The sequence below is a fragment of the Fringilla coelebs genome (genome assembly GCF_963513975.1).
Source record: "Fringilla coelebs genome assembly, chromosome: 18".
Taxonomy (NCBI): Eukaryota; Metazoa; Chordata; class Aves; order Passeriformes; family Fringillidae; genus Fringilla; species Fringilla coelebs.
In genome coordinates, this window is record NC_140044.1 from 8,696,167 (window position 1) to 8,722,669 (window position 26,503).

The window sequence follows — 26,503 nt, forward strand, 5'->3', positions numbered from 1 at the left end:
CAGTGACACCAACATTTGAAAGAGTCCCAGGTAAGTGAAGAGTGAAACGAATCCTAAGGCAGTTTCTCTTCCCACTGTGCTCTACCTGTTCCCAGCAGAGGAAAATGTTTAAGGCACCAAGAGCTGCCTTGGCCACAGAGTCAGGCCAAATGCTGCTCCTGTGAAAGAACTGTGAAACAGGGCCCACAGAACAGCCCAAACACAGGCTATGAAAGATTAACAGATGTTGAAATATGTTAGTAAGATGTTGGAGACAAAAATTCTCTAGATAATTCTACAGACAGAGAGACAGCTCTGTGAGAACAACAGGAATACTTTAATGCAGAAAAAGCAAAAATCCACCCCAACATTTGAAACAAACCAGTAATACCTTTTAATAGCTGAGTTGTGCCTTTGGCACAGGATACCAAATCCAGCTGCTCCCAGCACTGTTTCTGTTTGGCTGCAAATCTGTTGTGGAGAGGCTGCAATTTTTATTTTAATGATAAAATTTGGGGGAGAGAAAGGGAAGTCAGATAAATGTGACGGCAAATATGTGAACAAGAAATTTGTAAGCTTAAGTTTCCAGGTGAAGCACAAGGAAGCAGACTCCTGCTCTGGAATAGTCAAAAAGCACAAATAAGGTCTGGAGCACAAGGGAACCTCCTGAGCCAAGAGCTGGACATGGTGTCTGGGCACTGAGAGAGACCCCAAGATTTCCAAACTCACAAGGAGTATTCCAGCCCATGGGAGTTTCCCCATACATTTCAATGGATTCGGCTTCCCCTCTGCTACAATAAACCAATGTCCATGCTTACAAAATGAACTGCTTGGTGTAACACATTGGGAAACTTGCTTTAGTCAGCCATGGCTTTTGTTTGGTTTTGTTTCTTTTTAAAACCCTGCACTCCTGAGAACCCATCCTCTGTTAACCCTTTAAAACAGTGCAGAAGTTTCAGTGCCAGTTTGATCAGACATCTCAGTAGTCACACAAACTCTGGGGGGCTGGGTCATCCAGGGATGTGGAGAGTAACAACAGCATCTTTACAGATAGCAGGAACAGATTCTCAAAGACACAAACACTGATACGGTTTTCAAATGTTTTTCTTTCATTGTTTAAATAAGAGAATAACCATATCCTACATTATTTCCATTTAAAAAAATAATCTGCATGACACTGGTTAAAGTGGACCGAAATATCCACAGTGATTGCACAAAACATTTGTGAAAATGAACATCATTTCAGCAAGTCAGTTGGTTTAAGTAAACAGCATTTCCTGTTCCAAGGGCTTGTCTATACAGCAAAGTTACATAAAGATAACCTAAAATAGGAACTTAATGAAATTAATCATAAAACCTTCTGGGTATATAATCCTTTTTCATGTTGAAAGTGGCTTGCAGTCTAGCTTAGCTCTATTGGGAGTAGGCTTAAATTACATCAAAAGAGTGTCTGCAAATACATTTGCATTGTTTAAACAAATTTAGTTAAACCCAATATGAGTTAATCAGTGCAATTTTCAAAGAGTCAGCTTAAAAGGCAATTTAATACAAAACCAAGAGGAGTTTGACAGAAAATATATAACCCCATGGACAGCTTCTTTCTGAGAGATGAATTGCTCTTTCTAAGGACACACAGCTCCCACTTGCCACCAAATTCAGTGGGAATTCCAGTAAATTTAGCTCTCCTCAGGGGCATACCACAGCATGGAACTAACACTGCTGGAGGAATTGCAAATGTTTCCACTCTCTTGCTGGAAGAGAGAGCTTGAGCTGGCAAAACGTGCCGAGATTACCTGATGGAGCATCACACCCTGTATCCAGAAAATGTCATTCTGCAGTCTGTGGGGTCAGTGGAGGTGACCCACAGCCTTGCCCACAGAGCTTCCTGGCTGTCCTGTCATCACTGCCAAACACACTTCATGCAACTGCATCATGAATGAGCCTCTAAGAAATAATTAAAAGCTTTTGGAGATAAGAACTATGCTAAACATCTGACTGATAAGATGAGCAAACCCATCTCACCCGTATTCATTATCTAATAGCAGTGTTTTGTTCAGTAGTGGGTTAACAGCCACATCAAAAGTGGCCACAGCTTCATGTGCAATCAAAATTAAATAGCTTATTGGTATTACAAGAATAAATATTGCTTCAAGCACACTCTGCTTTGCAGCTCCCAGGATAAACAATGCATTTCACTCATTACCAAGCAGACTATTTGGGAAATAGCAGGCTAAGCTAGCTTGTTCAGAACACCAGAATTCCACTGTTGTTCTAGAGGAAAGAACAAACCCAAGGAATTTGTTGTTGCAAAGCGTGTAGTGGATTAGATTTTTAAAAAATTAAAACCCCAATCCTCATACTAGACTTTTTAGCAAAACAGAAAGGAGTTTGGGTTTTTTAGTGTCAAGAATAAAATGACAAAATATTATTACATCTACCTCGCCTAAGGAGAAAGTTAAGGCTTGTTTTTTCAAGAGTTTCCTTTTCGGACATGGCATGAATTGAGAGTCACATCTGCTTCAGACACTGCACCTCAGGTTTACTCTCTGCTGCAGAAGCAGCTATGAGGCATTTCTGGCAAGTTAGTGTTTTTAACACATGAGAACATGAGATGTTCCAGTTTCACAAGATAACTGCTTTCCACAAGAATTGATATTTTTGCAATGCTTAGCAGCACTGTGATTATTAGAACTTTCCCATAAGGCAATACAAATAGGAACATTAAAAAAAGCCTGAGGTTTGGATCATCCACAATATCTTGACATAATTCAAAAAGGAAGAGGGAGAATTAACTGAGATAAATCACACTTCTAAAGATCAAAGGCCTCTTTTAGCCTTGGGTCTGCTACTCCATTTATTAGGGAGAGAAACAGATTCAGCTTCTGATTTCATTGCTGACAATCCCAGTTGGCAGCTCCTAAACAAGAGCAGACCTCTTCCAATCCTGATTTTTTTTTTCTTCTCCCAGGGAAGAAGCTCATTCCCACCTGCCAGCCAATGGCTAGTAGAGATTTGGTTTCCTCCAACCCATCACCTTGTTCCTTACAGTGGAAATACAGTAACCATTCCTACATTCAACTACTCCAGTACTGAAGGCAAAATCCAAAACATTTCAAGCCTTATTTTATCTGCTATAGCTGTATTTCTTTGAACTCAAAGGTATATTTGGAAGAGGTAGTCCAGGAGAAAAGGGCTTCAAATACCAAAACCTGTATGTCCCATACCAAGCTCCCAGACCTATCAGCACACCGAGAAGCTTTTGGCTGAAGTCGTGGAAATACAGGGCAGTACAGAGGAACATGAAGACCCAGATCAGGGTGAGGGAACACAGGGAAACGAGCAGCACGTTGATCACCACACGCAGCTTGGAGCTGTGGTCTATGGCCAGCGCTTCCAGCACAGCCAGCTCCTCCAGGATCATCATGGCACAGTAGGAGAGCAGGAAGCAGTGCCCCGAGATGTCGAAGCCGTTCCAGACGCCGCTGTCCTGCTGGCACTCGCGCTTGGAGGCGTAGAGCCGGGGGGGCTGGCCTGGCTGGCTGGGTTTGCCCTGCAGGGAGCACTCCCCAGTGAGGTTCTCTATGTAGATGAAGAACTCAGTGCACAGGTACCACACGGCCGTGCCCACCAGCAGGGCCCCCAGGCGCCGCAGCACCAGCAGCGCGCTCTTGGTGCGGCCGTACAGGAACTTGCTCCGGCCCAACTCGTACGTGGTAAGGGTGATGAAGGGCAGCAGCAGCCACAGAGTCCAAGCCCAGGCCACCTTCACGAAGTATCTGCCAGAGGAAAGGCAAAGGAAACACCAGCAGTGGGGTAAGTGGTGGAGTTAGTGCTCAAGGTCAGTGTTCAGAACCGTCTAAATTAGAGATTTGTGCCTGTTGTATTTGCAGGGAGTGTCCCAACAAAGTCAGCAATTATGCATCTGACTCCATTGTTCTCAGAAGGCCTTTTATTACTTTATAATTTATTACTTTATAACACTATCATATATTAAAGAATACTATACTATAGAATACAGAAAAGATAATAATGGAAACTTGTGACTCTTTCCAGAGTCCCAACACAGCTTGGCCCTGATTGCCCAATGAGTCAAAACAACTCACAGCAGAATCCAATGGAACAATTACCTGTGGGTGAACAATCTCCACACACATTCCACATGAGCACAACACAGGAGAAGCAAATGAGATAAGAATTGTTTTCCTTTTCTCTGAGGCTTCTCAGCTTCCCAGGAGAAAAATCCTGGGTGAAGGGATTTTTTCAGAGAATGTGAATGCCACACTTGTGCCCTCCTCTCAAAATACAGCTTAGCTACAGCTCAACCCTCTCCCCAGTACTTCCCTCAAGCCCAAAACCTGAATACTTCCTCAGGCAGGTACTTGATCCCAAGGCATTGCCTTGGACCCAGAGCCCTCATTCATTGCAGCAGACCTGCATTTCAGTTCTGTAATCACTTCGACCCTACAAAGCAGCTCAACTCTGCCCTACTCAAAATGCAGCTGCAAAGAATGTATTTTTAGCTTGCCACCCTGACCACAGTAACCCCTTCTCTGACTCTTCCACCATCTCAATTATCCTTGCCTACAAAGCCTTTCACAATCTCAGCCTCTTAAGACAGCCAGAAGGGCTGGCTCTTTCCCCTCCTCAGCCTGTGAAGCTTTTCCTCTCTCATGTCCTTCTAAATAAATGAAGCAGGGCAATGTTCCTTTATTGTCCTTTCAATCGATGAGAGCCTTCTTTTAGCATAGACAAATCCTTCCATCTCTAAATTCACCCTCTGCCCTGAAAACTTTTTCTGTGATGCCTATAAATTCCTGAAACCCAGCTGATGAGGTGTTGCTATCTTGTTTAACAGAAGACAGCACTGTGTTAACTCGCTCTCTTTTCAAACCTTGAACTGGAGCACGTGTAAGTGAATTTATTAATGAGTTATAAAGAGGCCACAGTCCAGGATCCTGCCTCTCCCATCTGCACCTTCCAAGGTGCTTGCTTCCTAACAGCTGGTGGGAGAGGGGAATTGTGCAGCCCCTTTGCTACCCAGAGCCCAGTTTAAAAACAGAGACAGGTGAACTCTGCTCTGTGGCTGAGCTATGGACAGACACACAGAGTCATCATTTAATCCTCACCTGAGCAGCAAAGGCAAAGCCAAACCAGTCTGGTTCTGCATCCTCTTCATGACCCTAACAAACCTGTCAGGGCCTTGCCCAGGATTTTGAGGAGTACCTCATTCACTCTTTAATTTTACAGAAGTGATGCCTGTGTGGCAACTGCAGCTGCTGCCATGAAACAGTAATTGAAAAGAAACCCCCCCTTTTATTTAAAAGCAAGAAAGGCTACCAAGGTTACTGCTGACAAACCAGGAGGCAAGTAATTTGCAGGGAAAAAATACTTGCTAAAGGAACTGTCAGTACAGATCACCTTCCTCTGTTTGAAAAGGAGAACTGAACTGAAATATGCTTTTACTGTAAGATCAATTTCTCTCTAAGTGTTTCCTGTCAATGCTCTTTCAATCACACTGAAAACAGCTCTTCTCCCATGTCACCCCAAATGACAGATTTCAATCAGTAAAGTCCAAAGCTCCCCAAGTCACAGAGGAAAACAGCAATTTAGTTTTACTTTCAGACCTGTAGCAGGACAGCACATGTGCTCCAGCCCAGCTCATTGCTTCCTTCAAAATGCTCAAACTAATTTCACAGAATGACTAAGCCAGTTAGCTCATCGCCCAAGTGCCAGAAAAGGATGGCAGCCACTCTGCTTTCAGGAGAGATGCTAAAAGACCTATTTCCTTCAGCTGGGTTTTAGATCAGCTCAGTAACTATCACAGACTCACAGAATACGCTGAGTTGGAAGGGACCTGCAAGGGTCATGGAGTCCAACTCCTGGCCCTGCACAGGACAGCCCAAGAGTCACAGCATGTGCCTGAGAGCATTGTCAAAATTCTGAGCTCTGTCAGCCCTGGTGCTGTTACCACTGCCCTGGTGAGCCTGTTCCAGTGCTCAGCCACGCTCCCGACGAGAACCCTTTGCTAATACCCAGCCTAGCCCTCCCCGGACACAGCTCCAGGCCCTGCCCTCGGGTCCTGCCATTGTCTGCCAGAGAAAGTGAAACCTGTTTACTCAAATACGAGGAATTGTCTGCGACGTTAAGAAGGGAAAAAACCCCCAACAACTCCTTTTCCCCCTTCCAATAAAGACTGAGCCAGAAACTCCCGATATTCTGAAACCTCTGAGTCAGGAACAGGAAATCTCATCACTTGAAGCACCAACCCCCGGCCCAGCGCGGCACTCGCGGCCAGCACCGACCCCCGGCCCTCAGCTCGCTCCGGGCACCCCCGCCCGCTCAGTCCGCCCAGCCCGGACCCGCCCGCTCGCACCGGCCGCGACCCCCGGGCCCCTCCTCACACGTTGAGCGGGTTGCGCTTGTTCTGCAACGGCGTGTCGGGTACCAGGTCGCTGTCCTTGAGCGCGGAGCCGAGCACGGCGATGGCGAGCAGCAGCGCGGGGAGCCGGCGGCGCAGCCGCCCGCGGGCCAGCGCGGCCCGCAGCCAGCGCCCGCTCCGCTCCAGCCGCTCCATGGCCGCCGCCACAGCGCCCGCACCGCCCGGCCCGGCCCCGCCCCCGCAGCGCCCCCGCGCGGGCACCGCCGGCACCGCCCCGCGCCGCCGCCCCACAGCGCCCCCTGCTGGCAGCCCGCGGGAGCGCGCCCGGAGCGCGGGGAGCCGTGAGCGCGGATCGGCCACAGGGATCGGCCACAGGGATCTGTTCAATGGGATCGGCCACAGGGATCGGCTCAAAGGGATCGGCCACAGGGATTTGTTCAATGGGATCGGCCACAGGGATCGGCTCACAGGGATCGGCCACAGGAATCGGCCCCCAGGGATCTGTTCAATGGGATCGGTCACAGGGATCGGCTCACAGGGATCGGCCACAGGGATCGGCCCCCAGGGATTGGCTCACAGGGATCGGCCCCCAGGGATCGGCCCCCAGGGATCGGCCACAGGGATCTGTTCAAAGGGATCGGCCCCCAGGGATCGGCCCACGGGGATCCATCCTCAGGGATTGGCTCACAGGGATCTGTCCATATCCACCCATCCACAGGGAGCCACCCACGGGGATCTGCAAGGATCCATCATCCACATGGATACATCCACATGGATCCATCTGCATGGAGCCATCCGCATGGATCCATCCACACAGAGCCATTAACAAGGATCCAGCCACACGGTTTCCCACGGATCCACATGGATCCACCTACAAGGATCCATGCCCACAGATCCATCCCCATGGACCCATTTTCAGAGGTCCATCCTTACAGATCTATCCACATGGATCTGCACACACATGGATCCATCCACGTGGCTCCATCCATGCAGACCCATCCGCATGGATCCACACAGATGCCTCCCCACAGACCCATTCACAAAGCCATGTCCCCAAGTGCCACATCTGCACGTCTTTTAAATCCCCTCCAGGGATTGTGACCCCTCCACTTTCTAGGGCACCCTCTGCTAGTGCTTTCACTTTTGGTGAAAAAATTGTCCCTAATCTCCAATCTAAATCTCCCCTGGTGCGATTTGAGGCTGTTTTCTCTTTCCCTATTAAAGAGCAAGCACTACTTTTAAGTAGGTTACCAGAACATCTGAAAAAAGGGTCTTACCATGACATTCATGAGAAAATCTGAGAATTTTCTCAATCAATAGAATTATTTTAATTTTTCCTAGGTCTTAAGAGGGAGGGAGAAAGAATTTCTGGAGCTGTTAAGGCTCTCATGCCTTTTCACTCTCCATGTCTATCGCTGAAAGTGGTGTCCAAACACTGGCCATCGCTGTGGTATTTGAGACCTATTTCATCTATTGAACAGCTGCCGCTGTCATTTCAGCTTAGTTTTTAAAATATAAAAAAATCATCAGCAAGGAAAGAAATGGCTCAATGAACAAAGAGCCTTTATTCATCCCAATGGCCTCAGTAAGAAAAATGTGAGAGTGGTGGGGGGGGGGGAGAAGCAGATCCTATCTGAGACAGGATGGGAAAGTATTTCTTGCCAGAGTATTTCAAAGCTGTTTTGCCGTCATCGTCAGCAAATCTATGACAACATCTGGGCTGAGAGAGCAGATCAACACATCAAAGCAGCCCCAGCAGATATGGAGGGCTTGGGCTAAGGAGGTTATCCAGGGTAAATGGCATTTGGCAATTTATTAGCTGTTGTTTTTAACAAGACTGCCACGGCCATGTCTAGCACCCCGAATTAGAAACGACAGGCAGCTGCGCTCACTCAAACGAGTGAGGATGAGCGGGGCTGGGAGCAGGTTTCACAGAGTCCCTCATTGTCTGCCTAAATCCCCCGTGCCTTTGAAACCTTGCCTCCTGTGCTTCCCAGGTTTGGGTCTGTGCTGTGCAGACTGTTTGCAGTGGAGGTGGGAGCTGCTGGGCTGGCTGCTAATGAGGCGTGCTGTGGTGTCTGCCACACGCAGGGGGATTTCGTAAGCCTGGCACCTGCTCCAGATGAATGCAGCTGATGGCACGGGCTGAAAATGTTGTCTGTCCTCAGCCCAGCTTGAAATGTCTGAGGATTAGCTCTGTAAATCATGGATTCTCGCAAGGGCAGTGAGCAAAGCTCGCTGGGTCCAGGTGTTCTGCAGATTTAGAGACAATCTCTACTTTCAGGCCTGGTATTTGCTGCCATGAGCACCAAGCCAAGGCCAGTGGACCTTCTGAGGAGCCGACTGCCATACCTCTGTAAAGAATCAGAGAAGTGGAATTTGTGTCTTTCAAAGCAGCAGATAAAGCTTTCATTCCTGAGCAAGGACTAAGGTTTGTTCTAAGGGAATTGCAGAAGGCTCCTAAAAAGCTCTCATGGGTAATTGTTCAAGGTGTGACAGGTATAAACCACACTAAACTGAGTTAATTTGTCAGGCACAGCAGATCTGCTTTTTTTTTAACTTCTTCCTTAATCTCACCAAATCTCTGCCTGGTTGAAGCTGAAATTTTTCAGACTATTTGATTTTAAAAACTGGTTTGGGAATAATTTCTTTTTCTGGTTTAATTTGAACCAAGGCCTCCAACAAATTGATTCTCTTTGAGAAATCCCATTTTACCTCCAAAGTCTGCAGGGACAGATTCATTAGGAGCTGTAGATCAGCTTCCAGAGCTGAAGAGTGGTAAGCCTTGTCCCAGTCACCAGAGCTTAGGACCCTTATTTGGACAGGTTGGGGAGATCCCAGCTTCCTGAGCAGATCTGAAATAGGATCCAACAGAGCTGAAAAAAAGCATCCTCACCTGTGACCTGCAGCAGGCTAGGGGGCAAATCTTTCCTCTTCATAGAGTTCACGTGGTATCAACAATTAATTAGGGAAGGAATAATGACACTAGGAGTTGTTAATTGTTTTAAATAAGTAAGTTCCTTAGAAATTTTATTTGTCTTGTTTTGGTGATTCTGTTAATTATCTGCTAATCATTTTGAGTGCAAAGAAGTCTGCTTCATTGATGTGAGACTACAGTGTGAATACCTTCTGCAGAACTGAGGCTCCTCATCTTGAAGCAGACACCTTTCAACATAGTCAGTGGAAAGACAGACTTAGCAGCCCTTTCCAGGAACCCAGGGCAACTGTTCACCTAATTTGCACACTTAAATTTAGCTGTGGAGAAATTCAGACCTGGCAAGACAGTGGCACTTTGCTTAGGTGCTGCATTTGTGATGTGCTGTCACCTCAATGCTGAGAAAATGATGCTGCAGTGGGGTCACAGCCTCACTCCTCAATGTCACCACCTGAGACCCCTGGTCACAAGTTCTTCCTGCTGATCACTTAAAAATATTACAGGCTAGAAAGTGGCAAGATTGTTATTGAAAAGCTGATTATGCCTTAAAGCCATCACAGGATGAGTTACTGGAGTTTAATTCTCCAGCTCTGCAGGATGTTCAGCCGCCTTCAGTGTCCTAACACTTAAAAATAAATTGACAGAGGTTGTTAGGTTTGCTGTGGAATAGGACCAAGACATTTGAATTGAAATCTCAGCCCAAACAGTCAGACTAAACCTCTTGACTGTGCTAAATAGGAATATTTTTATTTTATGAGATTTCTGGGTTCACTGCTCTGTGTTGCGGCCAAGGAGAGATGCTGCGAGGAGAAGGAGAGAAAATGACACAATTTTTTTAACCAAACTCAAGCAATGGTTCTTCTCTGCCCCACGTTTGGGGTAAGGTGGGTTCTTTGGGAAGGTGTGCTCCAGGGGACCAGGAGCAGATGGTGGCTGCCCATCCAAGCACCCAGCCTGTGTCCACACACTCATTGGGGATGAGTTACCCCAGTGGGAACAACCCCTTTGGATCTGGGAGATCTTCTGTCTTCCCAGCTCATCCTCCCCCCTCCCAGCAATTCCCACAGCCTGCCAGCACCTGCTTCCCCATCCCTGCCTGCACAGGGCCCTGGCAGCCCCCAGCCCTTCCCTGGGAGAGCCAGGTGCTCATTCCTGCCGAGCCTCCCCTGCTCTCTGTTTTCCTTGGTGAGCACTGCTCACATCTCCATGATTGATTGTGTTTGAGTTTGATCCTGGAGTGTCCTGGGATGTTTGCATGAGAGGTGCTACATAAGCATAATTCGGGCTGTATTTTCTTTGCCTAATGGGAGCTTAAGCTTGAAGTTAAGATAGTTTTGGCCCTTTGCTGAGACACTTCCATCAGCCTCAGTGCTTTGAGCTCCGCAGCCTTCTCTATTCACTGCTGGCTTAGGAAAAGAGATCAAAAAATAATATTGTGCTTTGTTCCCTTGTGTCAGTGATGCCTTTGAAACGCAGCCCAGGGTGGAGGCATAGCAGCCTTTCTCCCACACTGGCCTGGAACTTTGCTGCCCATCTCTGATGGGAAGGCATTCTCATCCTACCAGCCCCAGCCTTGCCACGGGTCCAGGCAGAGCCAAGGCTGACCTGAGAGGGGATGATGTGCTGTTTACAGGGGAGTGATGAGCTGGGAAACAGAAGGGAGATGCTGGTAACTCACCACCTGTGTGGCTGCCCAAATAAATGGGAAAGGTCTTTCCTTGTCCTGAACCCCCAGGAATTTTAGAAAAAGCTGTGGAAATTACCCCAGGGAATTTAGATAGAGTGAACCCAGCTAGACCCAGCCTCAAAACCTCTGCAGGTCACACCTTTTCCCCCGGCTCTCCTCAAGTGAATAGGAAGGGTATGAGCTGAGCTGCAGGGAATTTGCAGCACTTGGTGGTTACATCCAAAGATCAAAATATTTTGGTATATGGGGCAAAGCATAAGAAAGAACCAATTCAGTTTTCAGTGGTGCAAACTTTATTAATGCTAAAAATTAATACCTCTTGCTAAAAAATATTTACATTTCTTGTTTGGCACAGCAAGATCACAGCAGAGCAGACTAATGACAGGGTTTGATTTACAGGAGAGAATGGTCTTGTGACAAGCATGAGGAGCTGAGTTTAATTTGTGGCTCTGACAAACTCCCTCCCCAGCCACAGACCCTTAGGCTCTGAGGGTCCTGAGCAGAGTATGGGAGAAATTCTGTTCTTCTCCCTCCTAAATGTCCTTCAGAGAAAATGGTGGGGTTGCAGAGGGCTGCAATAATGGTGTGAAGAGCTTAAAAATAGACAGAGTTCACAAAGATGTAAAATAGCTACTCTGTGTAGAATACAGATTAAGGAGACCATTAGCAGATGAAGTGGGGATGAGATTACATGTGAAAAAATATATAATTCATGTGATTAAGGGTACATGTACTGGGGCATAAAATGATCTTAATTACTCATGTTTATCCCTAATTGCCTGACTTCCTTGGGCAGCTGTGGCTGCACTTGCAACTCCTTGATGAAATACTCCCCTTTTTTTCCACAATGCATAATTCACACCTTCCATGTTTGCCAGAGAACCTCCTCATCCCCACACCTGTGCATTTGAAGTAATTTGATTCTTAATGTGTTTTCTTTCAGGGGTAGCTGCTGAGAAGTTTTTCCCTGCAGGCTGAGTGGGCAGTGCTCTCCCAGCAGCAGTTACAGGGAATTAACTCCTGCCCAGAACAATTAACCTTCCTGCTAGCCATGCACTAAAAGCATTATTTCTTGTTCACTTTTATTCCCTTTCTATAAGGATTATCAAGCATAGATTAAAGATCACACAAAACTCAATGACATCTTCCACAAAACCATTTGCTGGGTGGTTCTTGAGCTACTGTACCAAAACATTGCTTTTTAAAATATTTTTAGATTAAGAAACTACTGTTTATTGCAACTGATCAAACATGGGAAGGAAACAGACTGTGTTTATTAATTCAAATTCAGAAATATGGACTTTTCAAACTTCACTGGTGCATTTTTAGCTCATATATTTGCAGGAAAGAATTAGAGTATAAAATTTGGAAGTGATTTTGTGTTGATTAGCTGCAGGACCACAGTTCACAGTCCTGGTTTCTTGACTGGATACCAGGTACAGCCAGCCACAAAACATGAGCTATTTCAGTCCAATGTATAATTATAAATATTTAAGTATACATCTAAAATATATGTATACATAATATTTAATCTGTGTTTTAGTGGCTTGGATAATGATAAAAGTGTTGGCTGGAAATATGATTTAGATTTTTCCTGACCCAAATGACCATTGAAATGCCCTGCAGACAAAAAAATAATAATTACAAAGATGTTCAAAGGGTTTGCTGAAGAGCCAGTGCACTCAATTCTGTCATGGGCTTAATTTGGATGCCTAATATTATAAATTATTATTTTTAAGAGTTATTTGTTTGGTTTTTTTGCCTATACATTCTCTGTGTTCAGTGAGGTCAGCAACTCTGCTAACCTTGCCATGCTTTCACTACAGGGCTGCCCCATATTTCAACCTTTTGCAGAAGAAACCAGGATGCCCCAGGCCATGGGACTTGTTTATATTTATTTATGATCATCAGCCATGGGTGGCACCTGAAAGACAAGAGGGGCAGGAAGGCACTGAGGTGAGAGGATGTGTCAGGTGCTCAGCCATCCCCAGGGTGAGGGCAGGGAAGGAATGAATTTGCCTCAGGTAAAAGCTCAGACCTGTTCTGGTGCCTGAGCTCCAGTTTTTCACACCTTTTCCCATCCAGGACCTTTCCCTCTATCATCTGCAGGAGTTTTGGAGCCTTGTGAACAGAAGAACTGCCAGTAGGCTTAAATCTCCCAGACATCAGATGGAGCCTGAGGTGTCTGTTCTTGAGCTTCTGAAGCTGCTCCAAGGCCTCTCCTGGCATTTTGCTGGCAGGACCATTTCTGCTTCAGTACAGTCTGGCCCAGATTTCCACCAAGAAAGCCCATCCCAGCCTGCCAGGCACCCAGCATCTCCCAAAGTACAGCAACTCAGCCTGCACCTTATCAAGGGGAAGGAAGGTGTGGAGGGTGGTCAGCAGTGCACAGGGACCAGTCCCTGTCACCAACAGCCCAAGGAGGAGGAGGTGGGTGATGGGTGTTGTGCTCCTCCTGCCTAGACTCTACCTGTTCTGAGAATAAACAACTTATTTTTTTTCCTCCTCTAGCTTTAATTCTGGTGGAAAATAAAATTAAAGCCAAATCCTAATGCTTTAACTAAATCAGAGCATTTACCAACTTCACTTAAAGAAACAGAATTCTTTTCACAGGTGTTTATTTGTACAGTTCAAACAAGATATTTTTTTTAAATATAAGCCCACCACAGATGTGCAACTCAGCCCAATCTCTGTTGACACCACTCAGAGGTTAGGAACAAAAATACATGTGTAACATGTTCTGCCTCTTTGCTGGAACAAGGCCTTTCTTTGGGCTGATTATTTAATGGAGGCCCCAAAGAACTGGCAAAGCAGATCTTGCTCTGGGGTGGGAAGATGAGAAGGACCCAGTGAGATGATGGAAAATGCCAGGACTGCACCTGGTGCCCAAGGATGAGGATGGGGGGGATGCCTTTCCCTCCTTTCAGAGGAGAGGTTTTGCATGCTGGGGAGAGCTCCATCCTCCCAAGACGTCAGCATTGCTGGGGCTTTGAACTGCACTTCAAAGCTGGGGCTGGAGTGAGGTTTCTGCAAACCAGAGAAACAGGTAAATATTTGTCAGAGTGAATTAACCCCCCTCATCACCTCAACAGTCACTGGTGTGAGACAGCTGGAGGGGTTTCAGCAGGCACAGAGGGGAGCCTTGTTGATTTACTGAACCACTTCAGGAGGTGTGCAGACACAAAACACTGCCAAGAGACCTGGAAGCCTCCCCTCAGCACGGTCCATGAACCCCTGCACACACCTCATCCTTTCCATCACTGCAGCAGGCAGAGGGGAAAATCCTTTTCTTGTCTGGGGAGAAGACCAGTCCTGCTCCCAGCACAGCTGCTGTAGATTTATAACAACTTCATTGGTGCCAGTTACTCCAGATGGGCATCAGCTGCCCAGAGAGCACATTGTGTATCCCACCTGCTGCTGCAGGTTGAGCCATGAACACTGTGAGTCACCTATTCCAGGAGACACACCATCATACAACACCCATGAATTTATCAAGTTCTGGCTTCTGACATCCCACCAACCCATTGCAGGGGGACTCAGGGTGTTTGTTTTGGAAAGAGGGCTTTGCTGGACCACTCTGCCCATGATGCTGGTGGAGGGGTAAACTCAGACACAGCCAGCCACCAAATCACCCACCAATGCCCCCAGGCTTCCTCTTGCTTATCAGGACAGCATGAAAATGCAGCTTTGATAGGAAAAAGGAAAGGGAAAAAGCAGAAACAGCTGAGCACCAGGTGAGACAAATGTAGATGGATTGGGCTGGGCTAATTCCTCACCCCCTTCCCAAACCTGACCCTGAGAGCTCTCACCTCCCCTGGTTTCAGGGCAGGGGAAGCACAGGAGGGGCACCAAGACATCATGAACCTCATCAGCCCTGGTCCTCATGGGCCACCACAAGCCCAGGCATCTGAAAACCTCTGCAGGTCACACATTTTCCCCCCAGCTCTCAAGTGAATAGGAAGGGTATGATGTGAGCTGTAGGGAATTTGCAGCATGTTTGGTGGTTACATCCAAAGATCAAAATATTTTTATATGTCAAAAAAAATTTTTTGATGTATCTATTTTTGATCAAAATATTTTTATATAACAAGTAAGTATTAGGCACATCTCCTGGCACTGGGGTGCCCCTGAGAGTTCCTGTGCTCTGCCTTTCCTTCTGCACCTCTCCCTGCACTCACCAGAGCCTGCTTTTCAATCCCCCCAGGCTTTGGATGATCGGCACCCACCTAAGCAGCACCTCCACCTTCCTGCCCCAGGCAGACCCCGGAGAGAATTTACACCCATCCCAACATCCCAGGGCATGAAAAAACGCTGCAAACATCGCCCCCTTCCTTCAGAGGCAGGGAGGAAAAGCAGTATCTCTCTCAGCCCCGGCCATCTAATCTGAGCCAAACAAACAAACGCTGGCAGCGTTTTTCTACAGTGAAAACCCTTTTCAGCTGGAGACAAGGAACCTTGCACTGGTGGGATGGTCAGAGGGTGTTTGCTGGTACCCCAGTGGAGTTATGGGCATGTGAGTAGTGGGGCCACCCCAAGAAGAGGAGCAATGGGAACAAGACCTCCCTGTGCAGCTACAAAAATCCTGCCTGTGAAGCAGTGCCAGGTGCTCAGTTTCTATCTTAATTTTGGTCTTGGAAAAAAAGGGAATGGAGTGAATACACAGGGGCTGCAGTCAAGCTGTGGCACACCCCCGTCCAAGCAAGAAAATTACACGGTGAGGCTGCCAGGGTGTCCTGACTTCACTTCCCTGGGTCTGGGCTTTTGGGGCTGGGATCCACTAGCCCCCATCCAGCAGCTGATCCAGCCCTTTGCTGGACCACTCCCAACCACTACACAGTGGTTGCGTCAGATGATGAGGAAAGACATGATCTCAGCTCACCCAGATGATGAATTTTGTGCAGGCTGGTGAGATGGGAAATTCCCACCAGGACTCCTGGGCGTGACCAATGGGGTTCCCACCGCTGAGCCTGGAAAACAATCATGCAGAAATCTGGCAGCAGCAGAGTAAAAACTCCCCCAGCAGCGTGTTTCCAGGGCTGTTAGTTCTGGCACATGTCTGTGGGCACAGCTGGGTGTGGGCTGCACCTGCTGGGGGAGCTGTGGGTGTGCAGTGGGGATGGGGGTGGGCACAGCACTGCTGTGGGGCAGGGGGTCTCAGGACCCAGCCTGGTTGCAGCTGGTGAGGAGCTCACAGCTGATGTTCAGCTCCAAGGTTTGGGTCTGTCTTGGTCTCAGCTGACTCAGGGTGTGATGGGTCCCTCTTCCCACTGAGCTGAGAGTTTCTTCACACCTTGGCAGTGTGCAGTGAGACCATCACACACCCACAGTACTGGGCTAAACAACCATTTGTTAGCAAGCAGCAAATTAACTATCTTCCAAATTGTGCTGAGAGGAGCTTCCGTGTTATTTAAGTGAATTTCTAAACTTAGTTAGTGTAAAAAAATACCTTTGCGAACAACTACTGTCCACAGAGCTTGACTTCAGAGATGTTTATTTCTAGAGCTAGTGGAAAAATTTCTCACCTTTCAAAGGTTCCAAATATATCTTGGTGCTGGCTGGAGCCATTGGCCATTAGAGTTTCCTCACAGGCAGAGTCAGGCTGATGGTGGGGCCGCAGCTCTGACAGTGCCACAGGTGTTGTGGGGAGAGGTGGGGGGCTCACGCCCACCTCTTCACAAGGAGCTTATGGAGGATCATGTCAGCCTTGAGGGACACCTTAGTTAATACCCCAAAACAAGTGGTTTTTACTTCAGGACTCAAAAGCATTAGTCCTGGCCAGCTGCACCACTAAAAGGAGCTAATTGTAGTGCCCAGGTCACTTTTGGAGAGGGGTCAGGAGCCAGACTGAGGGCAAGGCTGCTCTCTGCTGCCCTGCTGAGCCCAGCCTGGGTGGTCAGACCCACAGGTGCAGGCTCCTGCCCACATTCTCAACCAATGCCCTTCTACATCATCACTATATATTAAATGGGAAAGATTTTTTCCTCTCTTTAGCAAATGCACAAGCAGGAACTGTGGGTTATAAGAGGACATTACACCTGAAGCAGAGGGATGTGCTGGGAATTGTATGAAAGGCTCCAGGAGAGCTCCTGTCCCTGCTGATGGTCACCTCTTCAGTGTCAGGTCTGACATAGCTCTTCCTCCAAGGTTCAGCTTAGTTTATACAAAGAACTCCTAAATAGGAAGGATGACTTTGGAGTTCTCAGACTTTGGGACTGATGTCAGTTGTGTTACACTTCAACAGGTGCTTCACTCCTGGAATATCACAAAAGAACGTACAGGAGTTCAGCCTGGGCTTACTCAAGTAACAAGACATGGAGATCAAATCTTCCAACCTCCAAGTCAGAAGGGAGATCTCCCTTCATGATGTGTTAGGAGGAACCAAGCTTAGGATATGCTGGACCTCCAAAGGGCTCCAGAACTGAAAAAATCCACCAAAAGCCCCACTTTTCTTCCCTGCCAGGGTGGGCACCAAGGTAGCTGGAGGTCTCATTGATGTTTTGGGGAAAGGAACATCTTTCAGCAAAGATGGAAAATGAGCCTGTCAGTTAATAGGAGGGGAATATTTTACTTAAGCAACAGAGTTTGTGCATTGCCTGGGGAAAGTTTTGTTCAGACAGGACCCTGGTTTCATTGTATTTTACCCCAGTAAAGAGAAGGCTCCTGCTATGGAAATCCACATCAACCTGCTCCAGGCATCAGGAGGCTCAGGGAGCACAGCAGATCCTGACGTCAGCAAAGGGCAAAGCCCTGCTCAGTCCTGTATGGGCTCATGTCACCGTCTACCACCTTGGAATGTGGGTGGTGGGTGATGCCCAAAGCCAACAGATGGGAGAAATAAACATGACAGAGAAATCCTGCAAGTCCCATTATGTCTTATTCTGGAGCAAGCTGCTGTCTGCTGGTCATAAAAGCATCAGAAGGTGTCTCTGCCAAGAGAGTGCTTGAACGCAGTGATTTATCTTTTTTGTTCCCCCTGATGCTCATTAAAATGGGAATTTGCCTGCTGTGGCTGTATCCAGCTGAATGCATGTGCTTCTTGGCTCCCAGCGAGGTCCTCGCTGCAGATACCGTGTGCTTTGGCAGCCGGGCCAGTCTGGGCTGCAGGATATTACGCCTGGCAGGGACACAAACCCCTTCCAGTTCCTGGAATTTGGATTGTCTCGTGGAGTGCTGATTAAGCAGTGCTTTCAATCTGCACCCAAGACAAAACCCTTGCCTTGCCTCTGCGCAGAGGCTCAGCTGCTGCGTGGCACAGGGAGCTGCGGTGGGTTCAATCTCCCCGAGCCCCCAGGGAGACAAAAACTCAAAAAAAAAAATCCCAAATTAAAAGCTTTGCAGTTCACAGTGTTGGATGAACATTTGCTGCTCAGGGCTCTGTCTTCTGTGAAAGAATAGATCATTAAAAACCACCCTCTCCACAACACGGCCCCAGCATCCTTACCTCAGTGTGCACTTGGCAGCAGCTGCACCTCCCAGTCTGCCCAGTTAAGATCACTGCTGCATGTCCCCATCTGCCTTTTTAATCTGCTGGGAACAAAACTGCCTTTACCAGCCTTGCTAATGAGAGATTTGATATCTGGGTTTGAGTGGAGGGAGGCAGCCCCAGTGCCTGTCCCCCTGGTGCAGCACGAAGCACTGTCCTGCTGCTGGTCCCTGGAGCTGACATGCCGGTCTCCATAGATGAACATGAAACAGGGGTGTCTGCAGGGCTGGCAAACTGGGCATGGCACTTTGCCCAGCACCTGCAGAGAGGTGGCTGGTGTTTTGGGCTGATCTGGTGCTGGAAGGTGAGGCTGAGCTGGTTAGACCCCTACAACAGGCAGCCAGGAAAGTCAGAGGGCTATGGGAGACACCCTGGCACCCCAGCATTCCCAGTGCCATCCACAGCACAGCACAGCCCCCCACAGGATACCCAGCCCTGCTGGTTCATGGAGTGCTGCTGCCCTCTGCACTGAGGGATCCCCTCCTGCAGTGCTGCAGTGGGGCCAGAGATGCCCCAGCTGTATTTTCCCTGTCTCCTCACTGGCACAACCATCATCCCACCTGCTGGGTGGGGAGTGGATGGAAATACCCCTCTGGCACACATCTCAGCAGTTCCCCAGGGCCCACAGCACCTTGAATTGCTTTATGAGAGAGACAATGCCAGGAAAAACATACAAAGGGGTCTCTTTTGCTGGAGGCTCCCAGCAGGGTGAGGCTGTATTGATAGAACACATCAGCTCAGCACCTGGGCCTTATTCTTGCTCCATGCTCAGCTCTGCCCTTCCCTGAGCTCCTGGTCAGCTTCTGCTGCACAGCAGGTTTCTGGGGCAGCTGGGTGCAGCCAGGCAGGCTCTGGCACATGCTGTCAGTCCCTGCACAGATGGGAGTTATGGGTCTGGGATCCTCAGTTCTTGTCAGTCAGAGCTGTGGACATGAGATAAAATGACCTGCTGCTGCTGTGGGACTGCCTTCTCCTCCCTGCACTCCATCTCTGTGCCCCTTGCCAGCTCAGGAGAGGGAGTTTGGCCTTGGTGCTCTTCTTGATGCACCTGAAGAGCCAGATCCTGGCTGCAAAGCCACCTGTGGTGAACCCAAAACTGGTGAGGCACAGGGGGACCAGCCCCTTGCTTACCTGAGGCACTGTAGCATGGGAGGATGTCAGCAGCGAGCCCTGCTGCAGGTCACACATGGCCACCTGTGCTGGCTCTGAGCACGGTGGGAGGAAGATGTGACAGGCATTGCAAGCAGCCCCTCCAGCTGGCCAGGTGTCTCTGTGACCTGCAATAACTCAGTTGTCCCCTGGCACCGTGACCGTGTGGGATGTTGTAGGGAAACACACTTGATGCTGCAGGATATGGCTTTCAGATGCTACAGCCATTTCCCCTCCCTGGGGACAGACACATGGACACCGTGGAGGGAGCACAGCCCACTGCTTTCCCCTGAGATAACCCTGGCTGGGCACTGCCAGCTCAGGTCAGTGCTGGGGCCCTGGGCAGAGTCCCCGTGGGCTGTGACAAGTCCCGGTCCTTGGGTTACACGCAGGTGGCAACGCCCAGCCCGGCAAGTGGCTTCATCTATAACGGGGAGAGCTGCTGAGCCAGGGACGTGTGTGGACACCAAGGACATCTCTGCCATCTGCTAAGCTTGCACCAAAGTGGGGTGACCCTGGGGCTCCTGCTGCTTCCTTACCGGGGCAAAACCCCCTGTGCATCCCTCACCGACCTGGGTCCGCTTCTCTGCCCGCTGCTTCCAGCGAGATCCCCGCTAGGGAACGAACGGGAAAGAGATGACTTTGGGAATCTGTCCCTGTGGGTAGCCTGAACAAACCTCCAGCCAGCAGCGAGGAGCAGCCCCTCCGCCCGCCGAGGCATCGAGCCGTGCTCTGCTCGCTCCCCCCGGCCCCGTGCGGGGCTCCGTGTGCCTGCGTGAGCCCGTGTGCGCGGAGGCACTCACCAGCCTATAAATCTCCTGGCAGGGCTCTTTCCAAACTTCAGGACGTTCCCGGGGGGAAGAGTTAAGATGCAGCTTGTGCGTCAGCGGCCGCAGCGGGCTGCCCGCCGGGGCTGAGCCGAGCCTCCCGCATCTGCCCCGGCAGGTTGTTCCCGCAGGTCCATCCCGCCGCCGCCGCCGGGCTCCGCCGCTCCCAGCGCAGCGCTCACGGTACGTGCTCGCGGGAACATCCTCCCGCTGCTCCGGGAAGGGCTGGCAGGGATGCTAGGAGGTGCATCGGCTGACGGATGAGGGGATATTCCAGCGCTTTCCCTTTTTTTTTTTTTTTTTTTTTTAAATAAAATACTCGACTTTTGAAGTGCTAATTTTTCTTTTCCACCTAAATCCTAACGAGTAGTTAGGATTTCTCAACAATGTTTTTAAGTCTTGCCGTGAGTTTCTTTATTTGTGTGAGATTTCTGTTTGTGCTGGGGATTTATTCAACAATCCAAACTCCTGGGAAGTTACAGGGCAGGCGGCTGCAGTGACTCTCAGCATACTCCTAACTATCCCCTGTGCCACAGGTATGTGCCCTAAATGAAAAAATGGGGGAGACTTTCTACTGATTTAATCTCTTTTTAAAACAAAAAGAAAATCAATTCCCCAGGCATATCCCTGACAGTCCTGCGGAATTTGCTCTGATAAATGAGGTTATTAAAGAGATAAATTTTAAATATTACTATTTTTAATAGGGAAAAAGAAAATTTGTTTCCAGCTTATTTTGGGAAATGGTGCTTGCATGGTGTTTGCAATCCTGAGTGATGCCTGTGCTGTTTTCTCTCCTAGATCTGCACACCAGCAGCAGGAACCAGCAATCCCCCTTGTCCTTGCTAAACTCCGTGGAGAAGCAGAAATCTGCCGGCTGATCCCAGCGGGTGGGCTGGCATGGCTGTGCTCCAGTTGCACCTGTACCTGACGGCCCTGGGCTGCTGGGTGACACAGCTGTCCAGCTCCTTCCTGCTGCCCAACGCCACCGAGCTGCTGTCCCCGCCCGCGGGCGCGGCCGCGGGGCTGCTCTGGGGCGACGGGGTCCCGCGGGGCCGGCGGAAGCGATTCCTCTCCCCCCAGGACATGAGTGTGATTCTGGACTACCACAACCAAGTGCGGGCACAGGTGTCCCCCCCCGCTGCCAATATGGAATACATGGTGAGTTGGGCTGTGGCAGGGTAGTCCACGGCTCTGGTGGGATCAAGGGGCTCACCTCTGAGGTGGGAGCCCCAGCCTAGGAGGGATGTCAGGGTGCTGGCCAGATTCCTGGCCAAACACATGCCCTGGGGGATTTTTTGTGTCCCAGGGGCTAAGCAGACCCATGCAGCCTCTGTGCAGGAGGGATGGAGTCCCAGCACAGAGAAGTTTCCCCATGAGGGCAGATTTAGGATCAGTGGGCCTGTGTCTGGGACATCTGGGAGGTGGCTACAAGCATGAAAAGCTCAGGTCCCAACACAAGGCCCAGGTAGGAGCCTCTCCCCAATTGCATCTGTCAGGGATGATCCCATCACAATCTCCAGGGTCCCTGTTGAGTGTTCCAAGTGGTGCCAGCTCCCAGAAGAAGAAACGTGCAGGAGTGAGTCAAGGAGGGGATGGGCAGCCTGGACAGGCTGGGCAACTCCAGATGAGGGTCACCCTGGGCAGAGCTTTCCCCAGGTTCTGTCCACCCTGCCTGGAAATCCTAATCCAGCCCTAAAGGTCCTCCGAGAAGAGCTATTTCCAGTTTACACAGGGCAAGGACCCTCAGGGCAGGGAGTGCCACATGCTGCTCTGCTCCCAGGAAGGGCACCAGCTCTGAGGGAGCAGCTGGGTGGTCCCTGGATGTGGTTTGGAGAAGCACACAGCAGCCCAGCTTGCTGGGTACCAGAGCAGGTCAGACATGCCCGGGAGCATCCTGCACTGCTTCTTGCTTGGCCTAAATTCCTGCCTTCCAAAGTAACTCACACAGGCATCTCCCCAAAGGCGTTCAGGATGGGTGAGGGAGCTTTAAATAATGCATGAAGGAACCAGCTGTGCTCACAGGTCAGGCTGTGCCAGCGCTGCACTGAGGCTGGGACAGCTGTGAGCTGCAGCAGCAGCACAGGGATGCAGGGTTTCACCCCTGTGCTCAGCTCCACCTCGTGCAGGAGCTCATGCCTGGAGGGAATCACACACACAGGCTTGCAGCACTGCAGGGCATCCCTGCTCTGCTACACTGTGTGTCCAGAGCTGTGGCAGCAGCTGGGGAGGTCCATGGCTCCTGGACATGCTGCTGCCCTTCCTTCCCTTGGGTGTTTTCTAGCCTAATGCACGAGTCCTGTTTTGGACACTCAGGGGTGCTCAGAAAGCCCACATAGCACAAGGGAGCAGGTTTCTCCTCTTCCCTCCTCTGGGAAGCCAAAACTCCTGCCTGCCCTTTTCCTTTCCCGGGCCAGGTGTGGGATGAGCGGCTGGCCAGGGCAGCGGAGGCGTGGGCTGCGCGCTGCCTGTGGGACCACGGCCCCCCCGAGCTGATGAAGTATGTGGGACAGAACCTCTCCATCCAATCGGGCAGGTGAGTGCCCTGCAGGCACAGTCAGCTCCTGGGAAAACCCCACACCCCACGATGCTGCAGGGGGAGCAGCAGCAGCCCCTCAGCTAAGGAGCAGACATTGCATGGAGTGAGATGGAGCTGGAAGGGACAACAAGGACCCCAGGGTGGAGGAGGAGGGCCCAGCTGTTGCAGATGGGTAAATACAGGAAAGCAGAGGTGCCTGCTGCTCATTTGGGAAGTTTGCCGTTATTCCCCGCTCTGCCAGGCACCCAGACCAGGGGGATGTGTGTCCTGGATTCCTCCACATGGCTGAGCACTCAGGTGTCTCTGGTTTTCCAGCCTCGAGCACAAGTGGGCTTGGCACAAGGATGTCATTACCCCCTTTTTCCCAGGAATGCTCGTTCCCAATGAGCCCTGGTTCCAAACCATTTCTTTCCTCTGCTTCCTCATTGTGGATCTTTCCCTTCCTTTCCTTAACCCATGACCTCTGATGTGGAGGAGATCCGCCTTAGCTGTAGCACCTTTGCAGGTACCGCTCTGTCATGGACATGGTGAAATCCTGGCACCAGGAGAAGCAGCACTACTCCTTCCCGCACCCCCGCGAGTGCAACCCCCGCTGCCCCTCCAAATGCAGCGGCTCCGTCTGCAGCCACTACACGCAGGTGAGCACTGCAGCCCCCCAGGATCCAGATGCAAGGGGGGCCTTGTGCAGCTCACAGCTCTTCTGCCAGCAGCAGCTGGGATCCAGGGTCAAACCCTGGCAGCTGCCAGCTTCAGATCAAGCAGGTCAAACCCTGGCAGCTGGCAGTGTGTCTGCTGGAGGGATGCCGGCCATGCCCTCCCACCCTGGGCTTTTCCAGCATTTGGGCTATTGCATGAAGGTCCCCAGGGGTTCACAACCCACTGGAGGAGCAGCTGGGACCTTCTGGCCAGTTAACAAGGAGGTTTCTATTTTTTAAAAAGCTTTTTTCCGTCTCCTTTGGCCTTTCTCTCCTCACTGCACATCTGGCAACTTAAAGGTGGTGAAGAGGAAAAAAAAAAGCTGCTTTGTACTTTTGCCAAGCAGGAATCCTCTTCTCTGTGATGGAACAGCTTCATTGCACCCAGCTGTTTCTGGCTCCCTAGGAATGCTGCCCCTTTGTCCCCTGGCACACACAGCCTGGCCAGCACAAGGTGGAAAACTCCTCTGTTCCTCTGCCTGGCAGCAGAGCTGTGCCAACCCCTAATTACCTCTTCTTCATGGATCCAACCTTTACCTAAGCATCTGCATCCTCATGAGGTTCATCCATGAGGATACTCAGGGGTGCTTTCGGTTGCAAAAGGGCAATATACACTTTTTATGGAAGAGATTTAACTTGCTTTAGTCTCTGCTCAACCTCCCTGTGTGCAGGGTAAGCTGCTGGCCATGATTCAGTGTGAGGTTTAGGAGCTAATTTGGGTAAATTGGAGCAGTGACCCAGACTCTGCTGCTCATGGATGGAGCTTGGAAAGGCAATCCTGTGCAGAGCAGTGCAGGTTGCAGGTAGGAGAGGGAGAGCAAAACTCACTCTCTGGTAACAAAGCACTGCCTGTGATGGGCCAGCATCCAGCCAAAGAGACTGAGGCAGCTGGGATGCAATTCCCTGGGGGAACAGACTCTGTGCTGGCATCCCGGGGCTATCACTGTGGGATGTCTGGGTGGATGGACACCAACAGTGTCTGTTCTCTGTCCTGGCACAGATGGTGTGGGCAACCTCGAGCCGCCTGGGCTGTGCCCTGGGCACCTGTGCCAACGTGCGGGTGTGGGGCAGCACGTGGCGTCACGCCATCCTCCTGGTCTGCAACTATGCCATCAAGTAAGTGACTAGGGACAGCCCCCGTGCCATCCTCCCTCCCCACAGCGGTGTCAGCAGTGGGCTGATGATGCTCAGAGGTGATGCCCTCCTCTCTTTTTAGGGGTAACTGGCTGGGAGAAGCACCCTACAAGGTGGGGAGGCCATGCTCAGCCTGCCCCCCCACCTACGGCGGGGGCTGCTCCAACAACATGTGCTTCAGCGGAGTCAAATCCAACCAAGTCAGCTGGTTCTAGGGCTGCAGGCCCAGGAGGAGCCCTGGGAATGGAGATGGGGTGAACAAGAATTATTTATAACACTGACCCCCCCGGCAGCCTGGCTGTCCAACCTGCTTCATCCTAATGCCACGTAGGAAAATGCTTTTCTAACACAGGTCTCCAGCAGTGCTGTCTGGCTGCTTCCCACTCTGGGGGAACTACAGACAGTTCAGGTCCCTATTTTCTGAAATGGGGATGGTTTTGGGGTGCATGGAGGGAGTGGGGCTGGCTGGCATGGTCCCTGCTCTGCAGACTCAGGGGGCTTTCCCCACTGTCCCTCCTGGTGCTAAGGCAGAGGCTGGTGTAAGTGTTCCAAGATGTTCTCCTCGTGGTGAGCAGCTGGATAAGTGGGGAACCCTGAGCATGCTCCTGCTTCACAGCAGCCCCTCTGACTGTTGGGGCCCCAGCTCTGAGCCCCCCAATAAAGCAGCCTGGAGACCCCCGTGCTTGTGTTGGTTCTCCCTCATTCGCAGCCTGAAGCCTCGGGGTAACACCGAGCCAGTGCCTTTGCTCTGGTTTTGGGGGTAAGCAGCAAAAGGGGTGCAGAAGCCCTTGGTGGGGCCATGGGCTACGGGCACAGGAGATGCCTGGGCGCTTTGCTCCATCGTGTGGGAGAAGCCAGCACTGCTGGGACACGGGCTGGTGATGACGCTGAAGGGCCACAAACTCAGTGTCCCGCCCATGCTGTCCCACACCATCCCACTGCTCCACCTCGCCCCCAGTGCCACTGAGCACCCCATTATCCACATCCCTTCCCCCTCTAGGACCACTCAACAAACTCAGGGATTCCTGAATTACAGGTCCTTGGATCTGAGCATCCAGCTGTGGATTCCTGTGCTGCAGCCCTCTGCATCCAGCAGCACTCTCCCCACTGCATGCTCCCTTGGGATGTGCTTTTCCATTCCAGAGGAACAGATATCCTTAATTTTGCCCCCTCAGGGCTACAGGGTTTCAATGGCTGAGGTGTTGGGGGGATCCTGAGCCTCTGTACCTCCTCCAGCCTGGTCTCTTCCTGAGATGTACAGGAGATATGGAAGGCTCTGTGCTGATGGATAATCATTTTTTCAGCTTCAGCTCTGCATTCTCCACATACTTGGTGTCCTCTCTGCAACTCTTGTTGCACATGGCCCTGCTGGCCTCAGCACAGCCCCTGGCAGCCCAGACTGCTCCGTCATGGAGCCCCCAGTGGCACAGGGGCTGCCACAGCCTCATGGGGAGCCCATCTGCACATCTGCTTCCATGAGGTCCTGGATGCAGCAGTCCCAGAGGGAGCACAGATGACCATAAGTGGCTGTGGCACCTCTTGATTTGGGGAACAGACAGAGACAGGGAGGAGCTGCAAGCGCCCTGTGCCCCGTCCTGTGCTCTGGGTATCACCCTGCATCCACCAGAGCATCCCCAAACAACCTCTCTGGTTCAGCACCAGGCAGACAAGCCTCGACTCGTGGCCTGGGCATTTTGCC

General features: G+C 50.4%; 2 protein-coding genes across 2 annotated transcripts; one reads left to right on the plus strand and one right to left on the minus strand.

Moving 5' to 3' along the window:
• Positions 1-401: 401 nt before the first annotated feature.
• Positions 402-6,569, minus strand: FITM2 (fat storage inducing transmembrane protein 2). The gene is made up of 2 exons (XM_084217781.1): positions 6,381-6,569; positions 402-3,755 (listed from the first exon to the last, which is right to left on the minus strand). The coding sequence occupies exons 1-2, from the start codon at positions 6,551-6,553 to the stop codon at positions 3,104-3,106; spliced, it is 825 nt and encodes a 274-aa protein (XP_084073907.1). The 5' UTR covers positions 6,554-6,569; the 3' UTR covers positions 402-3,103.
• Positions 6,570-21,336: 14,767 nt separating this feature from the next.
• Positions 21,337-25,019, plus strand: R3HDML (R3H domain containing like; the record flags this gene model as incomplete). The annotated part of the gene is made up of 5 exons (XM_084218024.1): positions 21,337-21,597; positions 22,854-22,972; positions 23,481-23,613; positions 24,671-24,786; positions 24,887-25,019. The coding sequence occupies 5 exons, from the start codon at positions 21,337-21,339 to the stop codon at positions 25,017-25,019; spliced, it is 762 nt and encodes a 253-aa protein (XP_084074150.1).
• Positions 25,020-26,503: the final 1,484 nt, after the last annotated feature.

What these genes read in the sequence shown, in the direction of transcription:
- FITM2 (XM_084217781.1), bottom strand. Translation starts at nt 6,553, where the DNA reads ATGGAGCGGCTGGAGCGGAGCGGGCGCTGGCTGCGGGCCGCGCTGGCC. An exon ending in AAGCGCAACCCGCTCAACGT is followed by an intron (nt 3,756 to 6,380) that starts GTGAGGAGGGGC and finishes TTCCTCTGGCAG; the next exon opens with ATACTTCGTGAAGGTGGCCT.